This window comes from Halyomorpha halys, unplaced genomic scaffold (assembly GCF_000696795.3).
Source record: "Halyomorpha halys isolate HHAL.00 unplaced genomic scaffold, Hhal_1.1 Scaffold172.1, whole genome shotgun sequence".
NCBI lineage: Eukaryota > Metazoa > Arthropoda > Insecta > Hemiptera > Pentatomidae > Halyomorpha > Halyomorpha halys.
Window position 1 is genome coordinate 38,189 of NW_027113242.1, and position 24,855 is coordinate 63,043.

Genomic DNA, 24,855 nt, shown 5'->3' on the forward strand with positions numbered 1-24,855 from the left:
TTATTTCAAATAAACAAAATTTAAGGTACTCTAGAGGAAGATTTTCAGAAAATGCATTCAAGCCAAGTCAAAACTATTTCAGCGAGGGTAAGACCTAGCTGACATTAAGGACTACATAATTAATACATTGAAATGACAAGTTTAATTAAAATAGTCCAAAATCAATTATATAAAGTAACAATGCTGACAAGTCGATTTTAGTGAACAAGTAGCTGTCATATCTCAGGCATTTATCTACTTACCTTACATAAGTAATTTTATAAAAGGAAGAGAGTGCAGTAAAAATAGTAATTCAACTATTTAAAATAAGCCAACATTTCGTCCCATGTTTCAGGGCTTCATCAGGGCTAAAAAAGATAAGAAAAAAAAAATAATGTAACAGAGAAAGAGAATAAATATCATGAAGGTGTTGCTAAATTATTTAAAATAAGTGAAAATTTATATAAATATGAACAAAGTAAATTTAAAAAAAATATAAATATCATGTAGCATGAAAGATGATTCATTTTTATAAAAATGTTCACATACTTTAAATCATATTCAGCCCCACCTTAGTTTATTTTTATATCATGTTATTTATTCTCTTTCTCAGTAACATTATATTAGTTGTTATTATCTTTTTAAACCCTAATGAAGCCCTGTAAACTTGGAGCGAAACTTTAGCTCGCAATAAATAGTTTAATTACTCTTTGAGTTTCTTTTTTTACCGCACACGGACCAGCTTCCTTTTATATATTAAATGCAGACGATCAACAATCTTCCAATAATCAAATGTCCAACAATCAACAATCTTTCAACAAGTAATTTGATATATATAACTTTTCTGACATATGCTGTACAGTGTTGTGTCTACACTATACAGAGTCTTTCAGGGTTAAGCATTCTAATTGAAAATATGAATCAAGAATGAATCAATGAAGGTATGCCCATTAATGCTTTGTTGAGCAGATATTTATATCAAAAGATTTTCATTATTAAGAATTATTTAGGTAATTATTTATAATAAATAAATAATTATTTATAATAAATAAATTAATATGGGTTTTAACTACTTTATTAATGAAATGTAAACATTAACATTCATATTAAATATTGTTTATATAGATAAATAATTGATTGAATATTTCAAATTTATGATGGAGATGGTGAGATGCGGTCAAAGAAACATAAATAGTTAACAACTATTTATTTGCCAATGTTTCATCCCATTTTTTTAGAGCTCCGTCAGGGCTAAAAAGATACAAAAGGTTAATTAAGGTAGGGTTAAAACTAAGTAAAGATAAGTGAAAAGAAAATTATATACAAATGAAAGAAAAGAAGAAATAAAATAGTATTAATATAAAAGATTTTTTATATTCTTATCATTGTCTATTTTATTTCTTCTTTTCTTTCATTTGTATATAATTTTCTTTTCACTTATCTTTACTTAGTTTTAACTCTACCTTAATTTACCTTTTTGCATCTCATGATCCTAATATGTCAAAATATTTTTGGTTATTTCGGTAACTTTATAGCCCTGATGAAATTATACAAAGTGGGGCGAAATGTCAGCAAATAAATAGTTCTTAACCATTTTGTTTCTTTTAACTGCACCTCAGACCATCTTCTTCATAATTTTAAATATTGTTTAAATTAATTACCTTGGCAGGTTCGGAATCTTACTTCCACAACAGCAGTGGCCAAAATGCTTTAGATTTTGTTAATCTTCTGCAAGTTTCAATTATCCTTCTTCTAAAAAAATTAAGATCATTTGACCGGACTAGCATAAACTTATTGTTTAATGTCTCTAAAAATTTTTTAAGTTCGGCCAGTACTGCAATGGAAGAAAGATGCTGAGCCTGTCTTAATACTCAAAGGAATTACTTCAAATATCTCTTAAACAGTGTTAACGAACAAACCGTCATAAAAATTTTTTTCATGTTTTGAGATCTTTAATTTAAATTTAAATTTAGGATACAAGCTTGAAACACCCTGTATATTTCATATATAGGTGTGTGAAAGTAAAAATCTAAATGAATTATATACCTTAGGGTCATATGGTATGTGATGGGGATGCCTGTTTTTGGCAGGCGGGGGGAGGGGACTGGACGAAGTAACACTTGAGCAGGTAGATTCTCCTTGTTCGCTGGGGCATTCCTCAGCATAGTCGGAAGTCGGAGATTCCTCCTTACCTCCAGCTCCGTTTGTACGCAGGTTTATACCTAAGAAATGAAATAACTTTTTAATCCACAGAACTAATAAGATGTAGTTAATTCAGAATACAATGAATTGAAAAATTGTAATTGCTATTAATTAATTTTATTTTAAAATTAAAAATTCTTAATTTTTAACAAAGATATACCTAATCAAACTTTTTTGTTATATCTTTGTCATGCTTACCATTGTTTATTCAGTATTCATACACTTCAACTATAGTTATTTAAACTTTTTGTAGCGATATGATACTCGTACAACAAGACATCTGGTTAAATATTAATAACTGAAAACATAATTTCTGTACATAAAGTAAGTATTCTCTCGGCAACCCATATTAAATTAAAACTGTACTGCTGCAACCCATGAAGGGTTAGGGATGTAGTGCTTTATAAGAAAGTACTTTTAAAAGACCAATGGTTGTGCAAGGAGGTGATTTGGACAAAATCATGCTCGATCCACATGTTTTTACCCAATTAAGGGCACCCACTTTTTAAGGCTGGGTGGGCCCTGGAGGGCTCCTTGAACCCACACTGCTACAGTAAAACAAAAAAATAATGATCTGCAACAGCCGGATTCGAACTCCAAAACAGCAAAACTCTTATTACAGACATTGAATACTAAAAAGTGCATTAAACCAAAAAAATTGTCATTTAAAGTAATTTCATTCCAACTTAATTGAATCTTATGATAATTATTGCATTTCAGATCTACATATTATTAAAGTAAACTACAAGATAATAGATAGACTTTTTAAGAACCCTGAGCATAATCTTGGTTTGAGAGGGTGCCAGGTTAGGGATGTATGATGAAATACCCTCAAGAGGAAGAGAGTCCGGAATAAACTGACCCTTAAACTATAAATATGTTTGTAATGTGTATCATTAATTTAATTTTTATATTTCATGGACCCTTATCAGGAACCGGTACGTTAAGCAGTTACCCTTCTGGATTTGTTAATTTTATTTACATAAATGTAATTATATAAAAAATCCCTTTTTAAAAATGAATGACTACTTGTATGTTTCAAACTGATGCAAAGTTTAACTAATCAGTTGTAGGTTTAAATGTAAAAAAAAGGATAAAAAAAATTTGCTACTAATCTGAAATTACAACCATTAGAAATAAATCAATAGACTGAATAAATATATTTTTTAGATGGAAAATAAAAACATATTTTATTTATGTAATGTCAAATTTTTAAAAAATGTGAAATTTATTTCATAAAATTAAATCTGTAGCACTATAACTCATGAACAGTAAGGAGTGCAGTACTTTCTAAGGAAGTATTGTAACTAGACCAACAGTTGTACAAGGAGATGAATAGGTCAGAATCACGTTCAACTGCCAAATTTTTACTCAATTAAGTGTATCCACTTTTTAAGGCTGGATGGACCCTGGAGTGCTCCTGGACCCACAGGGCTGACTTACAGCTACAGCGAAACTGAAAATAATTATCTGCCACTGCCAGATTCAAACCACAGTCCTTGAATTTAGTGGCATAGTGCCTTACCAATGACCTACCCACTCCCAAATTTATTTCATAGTTGATGTTTATTCTTTCTTAATCTAGTACACAGTAGGACACACTAAAAATTAATACATTACTCTTGAAATAATATAAATTTAATTGTTACTTCAAAAAAAAAGATCTAACATGAATTAATATTATCAATCATTAAGAAAAAATATTCACCATACAAACAATAATTTGACAATTCAAAATCGAGTCAGCAAACAAATGTAATCAACACTTTTTACAAGCCTTCAAATGAATCAGTTAAAACTATTAACAAATTTATAAACACACAAACTAGAAGACAAAACTATTATAGTACTAATAAATTGTAATTACTAATAGATGATAACTTTGGTTAAAACTAGATATAAAAAAAAATCCTTCAATAGAATTGGAAGTAAAATAAATTACTGTGGCATTAAAAAAATTACCTTATTGATGAAACTGTACAAAAATAAATTGTTTTTTTTTAAAGATTTTTTTTTTAACAATTAAAACGCATTAATGCTAGGTATTTAAAACATGTCTTTCATCTTAAATCAAGTCCAAGACTGAGAATTAATGAGCTATTGACGAGGTTAATTTCTGTGTAAACAAACACAATAAAACAACAGACCATCTATTGTTTATAATATGGAGGACCGAGAACGTTATGATCTAGTTTTCCGAAAATCATATCGAATAAGTATTATTTATTTTTTTTTAGTAAACAAAAACTCCAAGATTCGAACAAAATTTAAATAATAGGAAAGAGATAAATAAAGTTGATACAAAGTTTTACTTGACGAAAGTATACATTGAACAAGAAAATAATTAAGATTATAATGCTTAATTTAATTTTATGAATTGGGATTACTTTTAAAATATTTACTCTTGATGTAAAATTCGCCCTGAACAGTTTTCATGGGCGACACCACACATTAAACACGTATCCTCTGCAAACAGTAGTGCCAAGCTCTCGAGTGAAAGTTTGTGACCATGAAATGTAAAAGTGGAAACTTCCACAACTCCACCGAAAAATGTTTCTCAATTTAACCATAATATAAAAATATCTTTGATAATTACTTATGAAAATTATTAAAGAATATAAAGATTCTATTAGATGAATTTTTGATGAGCTTAAAATAGGATATTTAGAGGTTGTTCAGATAAAATACAAATGACATCAATATTCTATTGACTTTACAAAAACTATTTCTTTTTAACCAATTATATCTTATTAAAATACTTCAAGGTAAATAAAAATATGATCTGTTTAGAATAAAGAGATATTAAGCGAAAAATCATAAACCAACCAAATTTTACAATGCTTAAGGCCCATTTCCACCAGACAAGAGATGGGCTAAGTAGTTCTTTTCGGGAAATAGTTCTTTGGTAGTTCGTTCATTGTAATGATTCTAATGAACTATCCAGTTCATTTGACTTAGGCAGTTTATTTGAACTAGATAGTTCATTTTTCATTGAGTGATCCTTTGAGGCCCCGAATTTCCAAATGAACTATCAAGTTAAGATGGCTGTTTTTTTGGCGTATCAGCCTGGATTAACTCAATCATAATGGGCAAATATGAGCCTGAAAAAAAAATATAAGGGAGTAAATTGATTTTGTAACACAAGGCTGAAACTTTATTTACTATTATTAAATTAAATCTTTACCACTATAGGGTTAGGGGTGCACTACTCAGTAAGGAAGTACCTACTAGACCAACGGTTGTACAAGGAGGTGATTTGGTCAGAATCAAATTTTTACCCAATTATGGGTACCCACTTTACGGGACTGGGTGAACCCCGGAAGGCTCCCAAACCCACAGGACTGACTAAACGGCTACAGGTAACAGATAATAATTATCTACTAAGCTACCCACTCCCATTTATTATTATTACTTAAAAAACATTTAATTGGATAAATTTTATATATCCTTTGACTTATAATGTTACATAAAATTGTTTACTCGAAATCATTGTTCATTTGAAGTTACTTTTATTTTTCGCCAGGCTGTTATTTTATCGGTTATAATTCAGAACTTTATTATAAGAATAAAACTTTGTAATAAAAATAGTGTGTTGATAAGACAGTGGTAATGTTTAGTTGACCAATAATTAAAAGTTTTAAAAATGAATGTAATTGTGACAAAATAGGTTCATTTGACTGATATTAATGACCTAGGCAGAATAGCCAGCAAAAAGGTTTTAAATATTTGTATGCGTAGTGTAAATTTATATTTAAGATTGTCCTTGAGGGTGACCGAATTGGCCGAAACGTTGGATTGTAGATGATATAATAAAAAGTGTTGAGAATTAACCTGGATACTGATTAATTTATTTAAACAATATATCTTTAAAAAATTATTGGCAAAGTTATTGCACAAATGTAAAATTGATTGAATAAAGAAATGATAGTAAGAAGGTAGATTAATTTCCCGAAGCGTAAAAATCAGAAAGTAAATAAATTTTGATATCACTATGAACATTATCAAAAGTTTTACTCAATGTTTTCACGATGAATCATCGTAGCTTAATAGTTCGATAATTTCAATTTGATTCACAAGCAAACGGAACTACACGCCACAAAAAGACCGACTGAACTAAGTAGTTCCTTTTTGCGAATAGTTCATTTGAACTAGTTCGTTCAGGAACTACAAATTTCTACACTGGACAGATATCTGTCGCCAGGGCCATAGCTAGGCCTTTCTGTGTGCCCTTGGTGAATTTGGTAAATCTGCGCCCTCAAATACCGGAGATTCTGGAAAGTGATTTAGAATTTCTGTAAAATTGTTTTAATATAAATACATTGTTATTATCAAGGAAAAGCTAAACCTCAATTTGAAAATAGTTGCATGGTTAATTTCGCGCCCTCTTCGCGACCCCTGCGCGCTTGTAGGGGTCAGATTTGCCACCTTCTAGCAACGGTTCTGTCTGTCGTACAATATGGGACATTAGTTGTCTAAACGCAGATACCTGACCTCGCTATCACTTTAACTTGATAAATACATAATAAAAACTAATGATGAATAACAACTGTCACCAAAGATGAAAAAAAATAGGAAACGTATAATTCTATAAGATATGTAAATAAGGTTAGTGTTATGAGGTTATAACAGGGTTGTCCAACTTGCAAAGCCTTGAGGGCCAAAATTAAAAACTTGAACGAGGTTATGGGCCATATAATAATTATATGCTTTAAACTTTAAACTTCATAGTACCAATAAGATAAATATGTAGGTAAGTTTACAAATAAAACCAAAAGTAGTAACATTTCTTTATAGCGGCCAAGTATTTGTTATACATAAATAATGAAAATATAAAGAAAAAATATATCGATACTAACATTGCAACGACAATTAAAATATATTTAATGTGAGCATTGTGCCCGATATATGCGTCCAACAACGAACGAATATCCACCTCTAGTTCTGTTGAAAGCTACCTCATAAGATAAAGTAAAGAGACATCATAAACTTCATGGAAAAAAACACACTTTCGCTTTGATACGTGCTTCCGAACATTCACGACGTTTTTAGTTCTAAATTTCGCAATTAAGACGGTTAACTTGAGGACTATAAATCACTATATAATTTTAACTGACTTATAAATCAGCATATTTGGTATAAGTTAATTTATATTAAATTATAAACTTTCTTTCAAAAGCAAGGCGTTACAAAGTTTTTTTTTTTCTAATAAGCTCTCGCGGGCCGTAAGTCGGACAATCTTGGGTTAAAGTGATAATAAATAAATGTTAGTACTACCAACTATCAAGTAAATCATGAAAGTAACAAGTACTGGCATGACGGCAAATATCGTAGTTACACGAGGTAACTGGTAGCGAAAACAATGACTATCACCTGAGCTTAAGGGATCTCTCATGGTCAGTCGAAATAACAGTAATCCAAAAATGGACATTCAAATTGATCATGTAAGAGTAACAATGATGGATTATCGAGAAAATTTTGAAAGCCGATCAATCAAAATTTGAATTGGATGAACTAAGAAAGTGAAGCATCAGCATCTCGGTAACTATTGGACGTAAAAAGCTCTGTTAGGGGTCATATTCTAGTAAATATGCTCTACTTTAAATGCTGTTTTGTAAAGTTTTCTCGTTTTGTAGGTAATTTAAAGATATGTGACTCCCAATAAAAAAATAAAATCCTTTTTTATTTATGAAAAACTTTATTTTAGGAACCATTAGACAGATGTCTGCCAGCACTGAAATTAAAGATAGTTTAATGTACTATCAAATAGCTTATGACATATATCTTCTTTGGAGCTGTAGTTTTGATTTTATTTGCATACGAAATTTTATCCAAATAACTAGAAATCAATTTATTTTACCAAATATCATGAAAATTACTACTCCTTTGAAGATAAACGACTTGAGCTACTTTATAGCACATGAAGCAAGCTTTAATTTGAGTGCCTACAGACATCTTACATCTAATTATTCCTGAGATATAGATTACCTAAAATAAATTCATCAAATATTTATTTTTCAGTACTTTTTTATGAAATGTTGCGTTTAAAAAAAATGTATTTCGGAAAATATTCAACGCAAACAGCTCTGTTAAAGCTCATATTTTAGCATATTTACTTTAATTAAAATGATGTTCTCTTAGATTTTCTAGTGTTGTTGGTAGTTTTAAAGATATAGAGCTCCGAATGAAAAATTATTTTTTTGACGTTTTGAAACAGCCTCCATTTTTTTATTCACTCTAACTATATTTGCCAAACTCATCAATTTTGACTAGTAATTATACATAGTTTTCATTAAAGTAATAAAAAATTGGGTTGAAATAACTTACTCTTTTCCATCGGGCTCTTGTACAAACCCTTTTTCCACTAATCGCATCAATCCCACAAACAAGTCCTAATGAGTTTCAATGGGAAAGTGCTCCGCAAAATTTATAATGGAATGTGTGATCAGGAATGGACATATTCCAAGGCTATACCGAAGCGAAACCCATTCTATTCAAAATTTTATGTCAGTGGTATACCTCAAGCTTTAGTAGGAGTTACAAGAAGCATTCACGCAACATAATTCGATTTCGGACTGTGCTACATTTATATCGATTGTAATTACCGAGTGCTTACAGATGTATTTGTTTTTTTTTACCATTAGTTATGAACTATTGGTTGGAATTGACTATGGTTAATTTAATTAGAAATAATTATAAGAATAATTTCAAATAAAATTCAGGTAATAATAATAATAATGCAACAGCATAAGATAACCTATTGAAAGAATAACAGTTAATGTGGTCTTCCTGTATCCCTGGGGGAGAATATACAAAGGTGTTGGGTGGTATCCCAAAAAACTTGATTCAAAATTAACATTAATGAAAATAATTTGAACTGTGAATTCCCAAGTGTTGGTATAATATATTTGTACAGAGACTGGTGTACTTACAGATCTTGGTTTTTCTGAAAATGTAAGTAAACTATGTTAATATATAAAAATATGTAAACATTTTTTCATTTATATTAACAAGTACACTCAATTATAAGAGTTATTTCACTGCTAGACTATCACTATTAATCAACATCGGGACTAAGGGTCTTTTGTAATTTATTTTAAAATTACAGAATTATCTTTCCTGATTTGAAGTAAAAAAGTAAAATTGTACTGAAATGCCAATAAATGTTTTTTCTATAAAGATAAATGAAACGGATCACTTAAAGGAATTTAAAAATATAATAAGAAAGTGGGTCCAAGGTGTGTTAAAACCATTGTTATTTAGGAAAATATTCTTTTCGAAACAATTAATTTAGGCAAACATAAAATTTTAATGCACTTTGTTGATTTAAACAAAACAGTTGAATGGTACAAAAAATAAGAAATGAAATATATTTTGGTATGAAGCCTGTTAGTAATGTAATATGTATTTATTTAATTCAATTGACTTGATATTCATTACTTTTTATAAGATATCAGTTTTTTTTTTTTTTTTTTTTTTTTTTTTTTTGGAAAATAACTGAAAGAATATAATGAATGAAGTTACTAATACATTTAGCCCATGTTAAATGTTAAAAAAAAAACATAATTGATCAGCAGACTACTGTCCATTTAAATATTTGTTTTATGAAATAATTCAACAACGTTAACGTCATTATTCTGTCTTTATCTAAATTAGTCTGCAGTCATATGGTATTGCCATTGTCATATGTGCATTCAGTCTAGTCACATTTGCATGTATGTTTAGTAAGTTTAAATTTCTGTTACAAACATTTTATCCTTTCCAGTTTTGTTAATGGAGTAATTCTGCATTGTAACTAAACATATAACATATAAATGCTTTCCATTGCGGGTCCATATGTTCAAATTATGGATGGCCTGAGCTTGAAGTAATTATGTCCTTCAAAAAGGGATTTGATTTTTTTTTTATGACCACATAAATGAAATGTATAGTTAACAAGAAAAAAAAATCGACATAATTCAATAACATGTAATATTAAATAAAAATACTTAAAACCACATGAAGGGTTAAATTTAACGCACATGTATAGATTACCTGATTCTAAATTTTATTATATTCCCAAGAAACAATTTAGTCTGTATTAAGCCCCAACTACCTAAATTTTTCCAACATTTTATTGTTTACTGGACCTAGAAACTTCTATCAATTCTGTCAGCCCTTTTATTTTCTGCCTAGAAAAAATTAGTATGCTGAGCCATGATTTGAAGTGGAAGTTAAATAGGATAACCACTAAGCCATCTTACTTCCCTACCCCACCACAGATAGAAAATATATCTATCTACATAACTTATACATAAAAATTAAATAAAAACTACCTTTTAAGAGGTTCTTGTCTTGGAGCCAAGTGAGGGAAGTTAGATCGTCATCTTCGCCTCTGCCTATCGCAGCAGTCTCAACAGCTCCATCTCCCTCCTTCAACAAGAAAAATCATATTTAAAATTTCTAATTTTTTTTTATTTATTACAGTCATTAGTTTTTAACAGTTTTAGTTTTTTAAAATTTGATTTCATTGCATTACACAGTTTGTCCCATTCTTCTCACAATTAAGCTCATATTAGGAAGTGTGATAAATCACATTTGTTTAGTGGGCAACATATTTGGTACAACTCTCTAGAAACATTATAAGCAACTTGGAGTTTACCTTTATTATGAAAAGTCTCTGTAATTTTTTCGGTGGAAAGAACTTGAGAACCATTCTGTTCCAATAAAAATTGAAATGCATTTGAATTAAATAACAATGTTTATAAATGTTGCCTAACAACCAAAAAAGCAACAAACTTAATAATGACATATTTAATTATTCATTGTTGCTATAATTTTTTTTTTTAACAAAAATGTGATGTCAAAGATTAAAGTGAAGACTATTATTATACAAAAAAAAAAGAAAAAAAAAAGAGAATTAAGGATCAATGCCAGTGGATTGGTAAAAATGATTAGATATGCATTTATTTATTCTTTTCAAAGTTTGTAATTGATTCAATAAAAAGTAGGAAATTAGTTTCCAATATCAACAAATTATTTCTTAAAAAATTATAATATTTATTTTCAAAACAAATTAATTAGATAATTAAAAAAAACTGCTGAACCTTTGACAAGATGAATTTTAATATCATTAAAATTAAGACCTTTGACTAAAATTAACTTTATGGTACTATTAGAATGAAAACAGCTAATTTAGTTGGTTTAAAAATTATTTTACAAAAAAGAACACATTCAATTATTGAGTTTTTAAAAAATACAATTTTTATTTTTAAAATGCTAATAATGAGTAATCTAGCCTCGATACTTATTTAATTTAATCAACCTTTCCCCTCCCCCCCCCCAATTTTATGAATATGTTTACACATGATCAACTGAGCCAAACCAGTGGTGTGAGAGTGGTATAAGGATGAGGGGACCTATGAAATGTGCTGTAATCATGGAAAGTAAATAAATAAATAATAAAATAAAATACTAATGATTCAAAACAAACACACAAAATTTGTTACTGGAACATGATATCGGATAAATTTAATTATATTTAAAACCATTTGCAAAAAATTGGGATTGATTTGAATAAATAATTGTTTAATTTAAATTATTAAAACTAGAGAAAAATGTTTTGGACATTGGCGAAATGATATTGTTTAAAGTAAGCAATAATTGAACATATGCATGGAGATAAAACATCAATGGATAAGGGGAGGGAGCCTGTAGCAAAAAATAAACCACTAAAGAACGTAGATAATTTTAAAATGAACCAGAAACACAGGTTCAGCATTTTCAGTTTACATCTTCAGTAATTGCTATTTTCCAGGATTGTACAACAGACACTGCTCTCAGTTTGAAGGAACAATAATTCTAACACTGATATATTACACTATATGCAGCATGCTACAAATACCCTTCACCTACAAAGGTCAACAGCATACACACCCTAGGACCAACTTCTCTATGCTAGGCACCCTGGCTGGGGATCAGGTCAGGTGGATGGGGGACCTTTCAATAAAGTAATAATGGAACTTCTAAGTACCAGGTTCTAAGAGCCAGACTATTTCAAAGGAAACGATCCCAGAACTGAGACATTAACCATTGATTAGGATTTTGGAATATTTTTACCATAAATAAAAAATACCATATTTTCCAGACTTGTACATTTCCCGGGATATTGCGATGAATTTAATATGGTGACTGTGTGAGAGGCTGTAAAGGTGGCTTTCAAAACTGTAGCCAGAAAATTGGTTTCATTGTCAATGAACAGAAAAACCGAATATGTGGTAGTTGGTTGCATTAGAAACCAAGGCAGACTTGTTGGTATTGGCCCTTACAAGTTCCAGAAAGTTGTCTTTACATATGTGGCATCCAAGGTAAACTCCTAGAATACTGTAATCAATGCTTCTAATATTTCTTTGCCCAGGCAAAGTACTTAGCAAGTAGATTTATTTTTCCCAATAATAAAGTTAACTTAAACAAGATCCGGGTATGGCTAGTACTCAGCTATGAGTCAGTAGCATGGTCAGAGAAAAACCTATTATTTGAAAGACAAATACTCAGCAAAATCTTCAGAGCTTTAAGAGAGGAAGAATCCTAGAAGAAAAGAAATCAGGAACTATATGGTCCATATAAACATGTTGACATAGTCCAATTTATGAAGCTGAGAAAACATTCTTAGGCTGGGTATTTTATGTTGGGTGTGGGTATGAGTATGGATGAGTCTCAGATCCAACCAATAAGTCATGGCAAAGGAACTTCGTGGAGCAAGACAGAAAAAGATAGTATTAGTGGAAGTGGGTGCCCTATAATTAATTGGACAGCCATATATACTGCTGAGGAGGAACTTGGCAATGCTTATTGCCAATATTTGTTTAATTATAGTGAATTGAAATTTTCCAATCCTAAATAAATTAATAATCATTTAAATATAAGCTTATCATAAAAAAAATGTATTTGATCTTAATCTTTTTTAATCTAGATATATTTATTTTCAGCTGTGCAGATAGATGCTAGACTTTCGAATCGATCAATATCACCACATAGTTTCTGAGCAGAACAAGTCACTAATACTCATATTATACCAAATATCAGTGGACTTATTATATAAAACATTAAACAATCTGGAAATATGGGCTGCAAGCTGTGGCTTTAGTTTCAGCCTGTCTAAATCATCCACAGTCCATTTTTGCCGAATCCGGAGATGTCCTCAAACACTTACGGTATGTCTCGGGAACCAATACCTAAACAACCCGAATTCTATTAGATACCTTGGGGTGATCTTTGATTCTAGGTTGTCATGGAAATTACGTGTGGATAAGCTGTTGTCCAAGCTATCGAAAACATGTAATGTTCTAAAAGTAATTTCCAATTTAACATATGGATGTGACAGGGCCCATCTGCTCATGATATATCGGTGTTTAATAAGGTCGGTGATTGATTATGCCTGCGAAGTTTATGGGGATGCCTCAAAGAAAATACTTAACAAGACTCAGTACACCATGCTTTGATCCGTAGAGGTACCGAGGCCTTCAGGACTAGTCCTATCAGCAGCTTACTCTGGGAGTCCCAAGAGTGGCCACTAGAACTACGCATGCACTACATTTTGCTGAAATTTCTAGGTCGTCTCAAATCGACCCAAGACATTGATGTTTCGGGGTACAGATTACCTAGTCGCCTCTTCAGCTTTCCTCCCCTACCCGATTTCTATCGCTCCCAAACAAAGTTATACTTATCATTCCCCAATCCATTACCTCCTTGGATAAACAAAATAGCCAATTTCGATTTCACCTTAGAATCCATCGATAAATCATCCAACCCTCTTGAAGTACTCAAGCAATGTTTTTTAAGTCTTCTCTCTAGCTACAAGGGCTGTACATGTATCTACACTGATGGGTCAATATACTTTAATCATGTTGGTTGTTCAGTAGTTCTACCTATGGCTACTGTCTTTCCCCCACATTCTCAGTGTTTTCCTCCGAGTTATATGGAATCTATTTGTCATACGCTAGCACATGAAGTAAATGGCTCCTCCATTGTTATCTGTAGGGATTGTTTTTTCCATCATAGCTTTAATCAAAAATTATAAAAAAGTAAATTTCCTGTGGGTTTCCAGTCATGCAGGTATAACGGGAAACGAACTGGCTTACACAGCTGGCAAAGAAGCATGCACCCTATTTCCAGTGCCTGATTGTAACTTGGCGCTGTATGATTACCATAAATCGGTTCTGACCCAATGCAAGGAAGTATGGCACTGTTTTTGTTCCAAGGTACCAGAAACAAATAAAATGAAGACTTGGTGATACTCAACCTCTACCGCCCATTATCGAATATTGCCGGGAACAATGCATCATAACCCGACTCAGGATCGGACATACAAGATTAACACACAAGCACCTTCTTGAAAGAAATACTTCACCGACATGTTATAGTTGTAAATGCACCCTGAAGATGGAGCATATCCTGAAACACTGTTCGCGTTTGGAATCATGAAGAACGCCTTTTGGCCTTCGGAAACAACGTCAAGCCTTACTGCCAGAAAATTGGAATAATTTGTTTAAGTTCCTAAAGGGGAACAGCCTGTACCAAGAAATGTAACCACGAAATCCAGAATACGGTACCTCTAACCCTGTAGTTGTATACGGCACCCAAAAATTATGCAAATAATGAATCAGTGGACTTACGGAAAGTCAGAGAAGGCTTCTGATCAGTTCCATGATTTTGTATGTAGCACCGATCTACATGGAAGCCTTCCTGCACTAATCATACGTCCGTAAGTATGCGTGTCAATATGCAGCAATGAGTGCTAAGGGATCATACTGTACCAAACGATGTATTTGACAATATGCGTTTCGATATGCAGCAATGAGTGCTAAGGGATCATACTGTACCAAACGATGTACTTGAAAGTGTGCGTGTCAATATGGAGCAATGAGTGCTAAGGGATCATACTGTACCAAACGATGTACTTGACAGTATTGCGGCGAATACGATGGGCGTGTAAGATTGTAGAGCTTAGTAATGAACGGATCCCTAAAACGTTAAACACTGGTCTGAGAGATAAACCGAAACGTAGGGGAGAAGACAGCTTCAAAATATTTTATTAAATTTGGCTTTGGACAGTTACAGAATAGATGTATATAGACATCGATTAGTTCCGTCGGCATCGAACCTTAGGGTTCACTAATTCTATATTATTGTATATATATAGGTATGTATTAGAATTATATTATTATGAGGAGATGTTGGTTGGGGTGAGGGGAGTTTAGTCAGCATAGATCCACAAATAATCAAAACTTATTTATTTTTGCCGACGTTTCGACCTGAATTTCAAGCCCTTGTATGGGTCATTTAAACGAAGATTCCGATTAAATTTACTTTAAACGGAATTTTCCCTTAAATCACCCCAATGAAGGTCTGAGATTCAGGTCGAAACGTCGGCAAAAATTAATAAGTTTTATTTATTTATTATTAGTGTATTTTTTCTGACTCAAATAACTCTACGGTCCACTATTAACACCTCAATAAATATACTATTAATTTATTTTAATTTTAATCATGTTCCAAATAAAGCCTTTATGTTTGAATAATAAAAAAGTATTGTGATGTTAGGAATATACAACGGAATATTTATTATAATTTGTGAATCATATGCACAATTGTTCTCTGAATGATTTAACTTGGTATGAAAAAATAACTTCTGAATAGTACGAATTTATAATTAATAATGAACTATTTGTTTAAGAATTTTCCTGACAAATAAATTATGTTGTATAACTACCATGTAGTCCCTTGCCAAATAATATTGCATTCAATCTAAATCAAATGAAGTATAAGAAAAATAATTGTTTTTGCAATTTGTTTTTAAACAATAGACGTGTTGCCATAATCTTGAAACGTTTTAAATCGAGAATGAAAATTGACATTAAACTAATTTTAGACAGAGAGGTATCTAGGTTAGCTTCCTGCCAGGGCTATTTTCGAAGGCGGTTCTAGGACGAAGGAATAAGCTGTGCCTTCTGTATCGGTTCATTTCCAAGGCCTCATGAGCACCATTTATTTTAATCTAGTAAGCACATTTTATGTAAATAAATTAGAAATGTTGGAGTAAGTAAAGAAATATATATATATATGCTAGTATATAGGAACCATATAGTGCATAGAAACACGGAAGCATCAAGCTAAAGAAGCTTTTCAGACTGTGCTGTAAACACATAAGTCAATAAATACAGTATAGTTAAAATCGATATTAAAAAAAAAAAATACAAAAAAATCGATGAAAAAAGACTTAATTTTTGCTTCCTTAACCTCAAGTAGGGAAGCTACACTTTGTATTCCTAGAGGAAATGAAAAAAGTTGTGTCGTCAGAATCGAAAATTTTCACTCACATATTACTTTTTATTCAAATTTGGTTCAGTGTTTGACATCATCATCATCATCATTATGATAGTAATTACCTCTTCTACCGCTGTGTGGTGTGAGGATTCCGTTTATAGAGTCTGGCCCAAATGCCTCTCTCTTAAACGACTATTCTATTCCAATCCATTCCACGCATCCTGAATGCCTCCCTTACAATGTCCTTCCAGGAGATGCGAGCCCTTTGGGTCTTTTCCTTTCCGTGCGGGTCTCTTTCTGTCTTTCTGGCGCTGCTATCTGGATCAATCCTAAGATGTCCAAACCATCTTAGTTTGTGCTCCTCTAGAATGGTCTCAGCTGGACTGACGTCGAGATTACCCCGTCCCAGTCCAGCTATATTCTTTCTGTTTTCTGTAGTATTTAAGGCTTTAAGAAGAAGCTGTGTAATAGCCAACTTTTCCCGAGTCGGGCGGAGGGGCTGCCTCCTCGGAGCACCCTGACTTACCTACTGGCTACCATGGAAAGGTGTAGTTCAGTGTTTATCTAAAGGAAAATTTGCAAATAATAGATCCAACTCTTGGAAATAACAGGACCAACTCTGGAATATAATAGGTAGCAGGGAGACGATAGCAGCGTGGTAACGCTCCTGTCTGGCAACCCAAAGGTTGCAAGATAGATTCCCTGGTCCTATCCGGGATTTTTTCAAGCATATAATTATACAATACTCACTCACAACCCCCTCCCCCGAGTATTTGTGAGGCCCGTTAGCCAATGAGTGGCACTCACAAAAATAGGCGTGGGAGTGACGAACCCACCCTACCAAAACGTCGTCATGAGACGCTTGATGTATTTCCTACGTGCATCGCGCGAGGCCTTGGACCTCTATGGTCTGTCGCGCCAATAATAATAATAATAACTCTATGATATAATAGACCCAACTGTTAAGTATTATAATAAATTCAACTATTGAGTATAATAGATCCAATTTTGATAACATTTTTCACTATTCGGGTTGCTATCTACTTTTTGATTTTTACATATTTCCTTCTCTACTTTCGGTTACACATGCAAAAAAGCATTTTCTCGGCACATCTATATTTTGATGAGGGCTTCTCTTATTTGGCTCGACTTTTTAAACAGTTGGGGATTGGTATAGAATGGATGCAGTATCATTGCTTCTACCTTCACTTAAGCATACGAAAATATCATTTTCTAGGTAATTAGGTCCTGAAATATATAGTAAGGGGAAGTACTGCAATTATAAAAAATTACGAGTTTCAGTTTAAAACGAAAATACACGTTTTGAGGTCCCGCTGAGTCCAAAACTACTATCTTCCTACAATTTACTTTATACAGTCAGCTATCTTCTTCCAATATGAAGTGGCATTTTGATTAAACTCGTTATGACAATGTAAAATTGAAAGGTCTTTAATATCAGGTAGGTCTTATTCAACAAATTAAAATAGTCTAAGAGGGTTTACATGAGGATTTTTCGCATTATCTTTCCGATTTTATTACTGTTTCACTATCTGTTGTATTTTTGGCTTGAACAAAAAATTTACATTCGTTATTTTGTCAAACCCTAAAATACGAATTTTTATAGGAACAGAATAATAAAAATTTTCGCCTTCCTGGTTTCACAAAGCTTGGAAACGTATGAAATGCACGCACGTCACCAGATTTTTTTTTTTAAATAAAAAAAATATAAATACTAATTAGAAAAACTTTAATTTCTAAAATGTTTAAAATAACTAATATTTAAATTTTTTTGTGGGGAGTTACAGATTAAATTATTTAATAATATTTCGATTGCACAGGCACTGCTCACATTTAATCGATTATGAGGTATTATATAAATCTGTACATATTATTAAACACGGATTATTTGAGCATGAAAAAAATAGGAAATAGAACGATAGGGGAGGGCCTTGAAGTTGTCTTCATTCCGAGCACTCCAGCCATTCTATTTAGTTGTTCCATTTGGAGTGATCGTCAGTGGTGTTACACTATGGTTTTATCATTATGATTTTTTTCTCAGTAGAAATAAAACTATCAACATTTATTCATAGGACAGCAAGAATCGATCTGAGCTGAAATAATCACAGCAATTGCCTTCATTCGACAAAGGCTATCAATGGAAAAAGTCTTATATAATCCGGCCTCGGAACAGTGAGTCCCATCGATAAAGAAAATAAATCGATTTATCACTTTTTTATTCGATATTTATGAATAGCCAAACGTATCGCTTGTTTTAATGGAATGCTTGATTTTTATAATGAGGGAAGAAAATATTAGATGAAATGAGATGGTATTGAGGAAAATGATGGCAACATTTTTCACTGATGGTGAGGGAATAATTGGAAAATATCGGCCAGTATTTTTATCAACGTATGCTAAACCGAATAATAATTCATTTTAAGTTGTTTTTTTTCGTAATGAATGTATTTGAATTTTAAAATATCCATGATTTTTACTAAAATATTTTCAAAGGCTTTACAAAAATTAAAATAATTTAAGTTTTAAAATTTAAATAATTCATTAAGAAGATGGCCACTGGACGTTCTTCTTTAAATTAATGCATGAAGTACCACCAATGGGTGCTTCCTTCCCAAGATGTTCAAGTGTACATGAAACATTCCACATATTTACTTATATTTATTATTTTGTACAGTTGTAAATTACATTAAATAAATATATATAGATAAAAAAAAGAAATAATTCATTAAGAAAAAAACTTAAAATAAATGATTATACGTTGATGAAAATACTGGTAGATATTTTTCAATTATTCCCTCACCATCAGTGAAAAATGTTGCCATAATTTTTCTCAATACCATCTCATTTCATCTAATATTTTCTTCTTTTTTTTTTAAAAAAATCAAAATGAATCATTCTATTAAAATAAGGAATATATTTGCCTTTTAATAAATATCGAATAAAGAAAAGCCTAAAATTGTGTTACTTTACCAAACTAATTGACTACTTCCATGGCAACTTTTTCCGTGCTCAGTTCAGACCCAACACAGTAGTACAATATAATAGTACATGTACAATAAAATAAATAATTTTTTTTTTTCGATGGCTTATGAGGAATTACTTCATCGAATTAATTAGGTATATTAGGTGTAGTACTAATTTTCCACATACTTTAATGCAGTTTAATTTGCTATTTTATGCAGTTTAGGAGTCCATAAGGTAGGTAGAGCCAGAAATGCGTTTCAATGAAAATGATATTTAAACTTAATTTTTGAAATTGTTGAGGTGAAAAAAAAAAAACCTTCGAAATAGAATAAATGAATGCACCATTAGTGAAAGACAATAATCCAGTTATAAAACAATTTTAAACTATAAGAGTAAAGATGACATAATATTCTAAATGGAAATTGAAAATATGACATACATGTGGTAAATATGATTACAAGAATTCTAAATAACACATATGACATAGACGAAAATCGTTGATAAGAATAACATAATTTTAGTATTGCAAAAGTTCAGGAGTATGAGGCAATTGTCCCGAAACGTTTGTACAAGCAAAATATAGAATAGTTTATATTCTATTTGGAAGTTTTAAACTTTTTGGAAAGAAAACACAGATATTTAAACTTATTTTCTGATATATTTATATATAATCATTATGTATGCGTGTACATATATTAACGAATGGATATGATGTCATCATGTGTATGAAACAGGCATGTATTAATTCAAATTAAACGTTGTTGAACCCGCCAGGCCAGATCAACATTACTATATTCGTTCTTAAAATTGTTCTCGGACATTTGTAAATTACGTAAATTATAAAAAAAAAAAACCCTGAACACGTGGTAGTAACATCCTTCGACGTGGAATATTGAACATTACGTAAGCCTCAGCTCTCCAAAATGGCTTCACATTATCTCACAGTCACCTTATTTATTTTAACACGTAACATTTTACATTCTTTTGTTCAATTTGTTTTTCTTTTATGAACTTACTAATATTTGAATAATATATAAAACAGATACACGGACCTTCTGATTAAAATATAATTAAAATCAAATTTCTAATAATCTTTTCATGATTTATCAATAATCACCCAAGCTTTCACATGTCGATTAATAATCGATAAGTAATGATACATCGATGTATATCTAGTTGAATTGGGTTTTATCTCTTGGAAGTAACAATGATACAATGAGAAGATACATAAGATTAAATACAAAGAAGATATGATCAAGGAGATATAATTCCTAGGTTACTACTCTTACAGTTCATTATTTTATTTTTTCTCTGATATGTTTGTAGGACGAAAAAGTAATGGAAAAAGAATCGTTACATTTCTAAAGGTAAACGTTTATTACGGTGAATGCAGTTTTAAAACTATGTCTTAAATAAATAGAATTGAAGCGCCACATAATGATATTCAAGGTTCCACGTTTGTTTACTTCTCTTTTCGAACGAATAAAATTCAGCTGGTATCTTACGAAATGTTTCCTTGAATATCAATAACAAATCTTTGAAATCCCTTGAGCTGTTTATCTAAAATAGACTTTTATTGAGAGCCAGTTTGTTTAATACGGCGTGATTCCCTACTGGTGCTCTGCAAGAATCTGGGCGGTTTAGTACAAGATCCCAATCCAAAAAAAAAATTAGTTATTTCACCCCAATTTTTGATTACTTTACTGAAAAATATGTATAATTATTTATCAAAACTGATGAATGCCAAGCATAGGCAGGGGGGATAAAAAATGGCGGTGGTTAAAAACCGTTAAAAAAAATTTACATTTGGAGTTCCACATTTATAAAACTAAAAACAACACAAGAAAATATAAAAGAACATTATTTAAATAAGAGTAAATTTGCTAAAATATTAGCCCTAATAAAGCTATTTACGCCCAATAGTTCTCAAGATATAGCTTTTTAAAAAGCAATATTTCTTAAAAAGATTAATAGTTAATTAATTTATTTTGAGAAGTCTATATCTCAGGAACTATGTGACGTATTGTTTGATGTACTATAAAGTAGTTTATGACCTTTACCTTCGTAGGAATAGTAGTTTTCCTGATATTTGCTAAAATAAATCGATTTATAATTGTTCGGGCAATTAGTTTGATTTATGAAAAACATTATTTCAGAAACCATAGAACGTACAGATGCCTGCCAGCACTCAAATTAAAGCTAGTTAAATTTACTATAAAACAGTTAAGAATTTTTATCTTTGTAGGAGTAGTAGTGTTTATGATATTTGACTAAATAAACTCACAAAATGCTAATTTCTTGGTGTTCGTCTAAAATATTGGATTTTTGAAAAAATATATCTTTAGATCCATAAGACGCACATATGTCTGCCAACACTCAAAAGAAAGAAAATTTAACTTAATATAAAGTAGTTTATGACACTTATCTTCGTAGGGGTAGTAGTTTTTATGATATTCACATATGAATATAAATTTGGCAAATGAAAATTTGTCCGAAGAACTATAAATCATTTTATGTTAGAAAATTTCACGAAAACTACTACTCCTACGAAAATAAACGTAATAGACCATTAAACTAGCATTAATTTGAGTGCTAATAGACATCTGTACGTCAAATGGTTTTTGAAATATAAATTTTGCAAAATAAATTCACTAACTACAGATCTTTCAGTAAGTCTCATACATTTTTCTGAAACGTTGCTTTTTAAAAAGCTATATCTCGAAAACTATTTAACGTAAATAGCTCTATTAGGGCTCATATTTTAGCAAATTTACTCTTCTTTAAATGACGTTCTCTTAGGTTTTCTTGTGTTGTTTCTACTTATTAAGATATAGAGCTCTGAATGAAAAAATAGTTTTTTTTATCACTTTGAAACAGCCGCCATTTTTTATTCCCCCTACCTATACTTGGCAGACTCATCAATTATGACAATTAATGATACATAGTTTTCATTAGAGTAATCAAAAATTGGGGTGAGATAACTGCCTTTTTTCTCCTCTTGGGCTCTTGTACTAGGAGCACTCGTAACCTTCAAATGGATTTCAAAATTTTCTCAGTTTCATCATTATTACCCTTACGCGATCAATCTGAACGTCCATCTTTACTTTTATTGTCATTCCGACTGATCCACATGTGGACTGAACGATACAGAATCAATTAAATTTTATAAATTATAACCGTGCCGTTATGGGACAGTCAGTGGCGAAATATGAAATTCTGTGAGATCAGGACCAGCCTATATCCTTGAATGATATAGCCACTCCTCCTGTCCGCTCCCATTTCACAACCAACCTCATTCATAGTAATATTCAATAATACTGAAATTATAAATAAACATATAATAATTGTAATAATTAGAAAGTAATTTCAGAATAAATCATCACGTAACTAAGATAAATCCTTAATTTATTCTTGGACGAAAATTCATATTTCACTGTTTACAGGACAGTGATGGATATGTCAATGGCCAATTCTCTTAAAGCAAAGAAAATTTTTGAGTTTTTTCATTTTATTAAAATTATATATATATATCAAACAGGTGATATCACTGTTGTTACACAATAACTATAATAAAAATATTAAGCAAATTAAAAAAAAAAAAAATTGATTTCTTATCATCAAAAAAATTAAAAAAATAACTCTAAGAACTCGGGTTCGAATCCGGCTGTTGCAAATAATTATTTTCTGTTTCACTGTAGACATGAGTCCAAGAGTCTAAGAGGAGGAAAAAGTCAGTTAAAGAGAAAAAATGAGGGGAAAAAAGTTATTTCATCCCAATTTTTGATTACTTTAATGAAAACTAAAACTATTAATTATGAGCTAAACCAAAATAGTATAATCTAAATCCAAATAAAAAAAAAGCTATTGAGTTTATCTGCTATTTTTTTTTACTATCATATCCTAATCATGTAATTTAAGTTGATTGTTGAACTTAATCAAAATAAATTTATTTATTTATGAGTAGTTCTCTGATGCGGAAAAAAATACTGAAAAATACTTATGAAGTTGTTTAATTTATTCCGAAGGAAAAAGGTATTTCCATATGTGAAAGCGGTCAGTGGAGTAGTCGAAGTACTCTAAAGCAATTTCTTACCTCAAAGAAACACAGCCTCTTTGATATTTTCCTCCCAGTACCGTTATTTTAAATGGTATACTTTCTTCTTTACTTACGGAATTTCCAAAGAGCTATGGTATATTTCCTTTTCACTTCATCCAAAAAAATGGCGGATGTTTAAAACCGTTAAAAAAAAACTACTTTTACATTCGGAGTTTCGTATTTATAAAACTATCAATAACACTAAAAAAACCTAATAGAACACCATTTAAGTGTAGTTGCTATGTTTGCTAAAGTTGGTAAAATACGAGCCCTAATAGAGCTATTTACGTTCAATAGTTCTTGAGATACAGTCTTTTAAAAAAGAAACATTTCGAAAAAAATGTACTAAAATGTAAAATAATCAGTAGTTAATAGGAAAAATCAGTGGTGAATTCATTGTAGGAAATGTATATCTGAGGAACGATGAGACGTACAGATATCTATTAATATTCAAATTAATGATATTTTAATTTGCTAAAATAAATTGATTTATAGATGTTCGGACAAAATTTCTTAAGCAAAATTAATATCTATATGAGAATATCATAAAAACTACTACCTCTACAAAGATAAACTACTTTATATTGATTGCTGGCAGACATCTTTACGTCCAATGATTCCTGATATATAGTTCAAAAATTCAAAACTACTTAGAATCATAATATTGTTTAGTTATTTTGACATATATCACAAAAACTACCCCCATCCCCTACGAAGTATTTTATTACCAAACGTAATAAACTACTATATAGAACATTAATTTAGCTTTAATTTATATGTTAATAGACATCTTTGCGTCTCATGGTTCCTGAAAGAAAGAATTTCATAATAAATTCAATAACTACTCATTTTTCATGTATATATTTCAGAAAACTTTGCTTTTTAAGAAACTGTAGCTCGGGAACTATTGAACGTATTAGGGCTCATATTTTAGAAAATTTACGCTACTTTTAATAAATTATGTACTATTAGGGTTTCTAGTTTTGTGAATAGTTTCAAAGATATAGAGCTCGGAATGAATTTTTTTAAAATTATTGTCATTTGTTTAAATTTTGGAACAGGGGCCATTTTGTATTCCCCCTAACTATACTTGGCAGACTCACCAATTATGACTAGTAATTATACGTAGTTTTCATTAAAGTAATAAAAAATTGGAGTGAAATAACTAACTTTTTTCATCTCTAGGTGTCTTACTATTATATTTTGATGGTTTGAACTGATCTATTGCATCTATGGAGTTCCCACAACAAAATAAAGAAGTTATACTTGCAATAAAAGAAGTATATTTCATAACT

At 30.9% G+C, this 24,855-nt stretch overlaps 1 protein-coding gene across 3 annotated transcripts in view; it reads right to left on the minus strand.

Annotated features, from left to right (window-relative positions):
* Nucleotides 1–24,855, minus strand: part of LOC106679008 (forkhead box protein N3) — a 339,867-nt gene that overhangs the window by 16,860 nt on the left and 298,152 nt on the right. For all 3 annotated transcript variants that reach the window (XM_067050827.1, XM_067050826.1, XM_067050825.1), the window contains 2 exons: nucleotides 10,494–10,590; nucleotides 2,026–2,201 (listed from right to left, as the gene is read on the minus strand). In XM_067050827.1, the coding sequence (XP_066906928.1) occupies nucleotides 2,026–2,201; nucleotides 10,494–10,590 (273 nt within the window). The remainder of the gene's footprint in view (nucleotides 1–2,025; nucleotides 2,202–10,493; nucleotides 10,591–24,855) is intronic.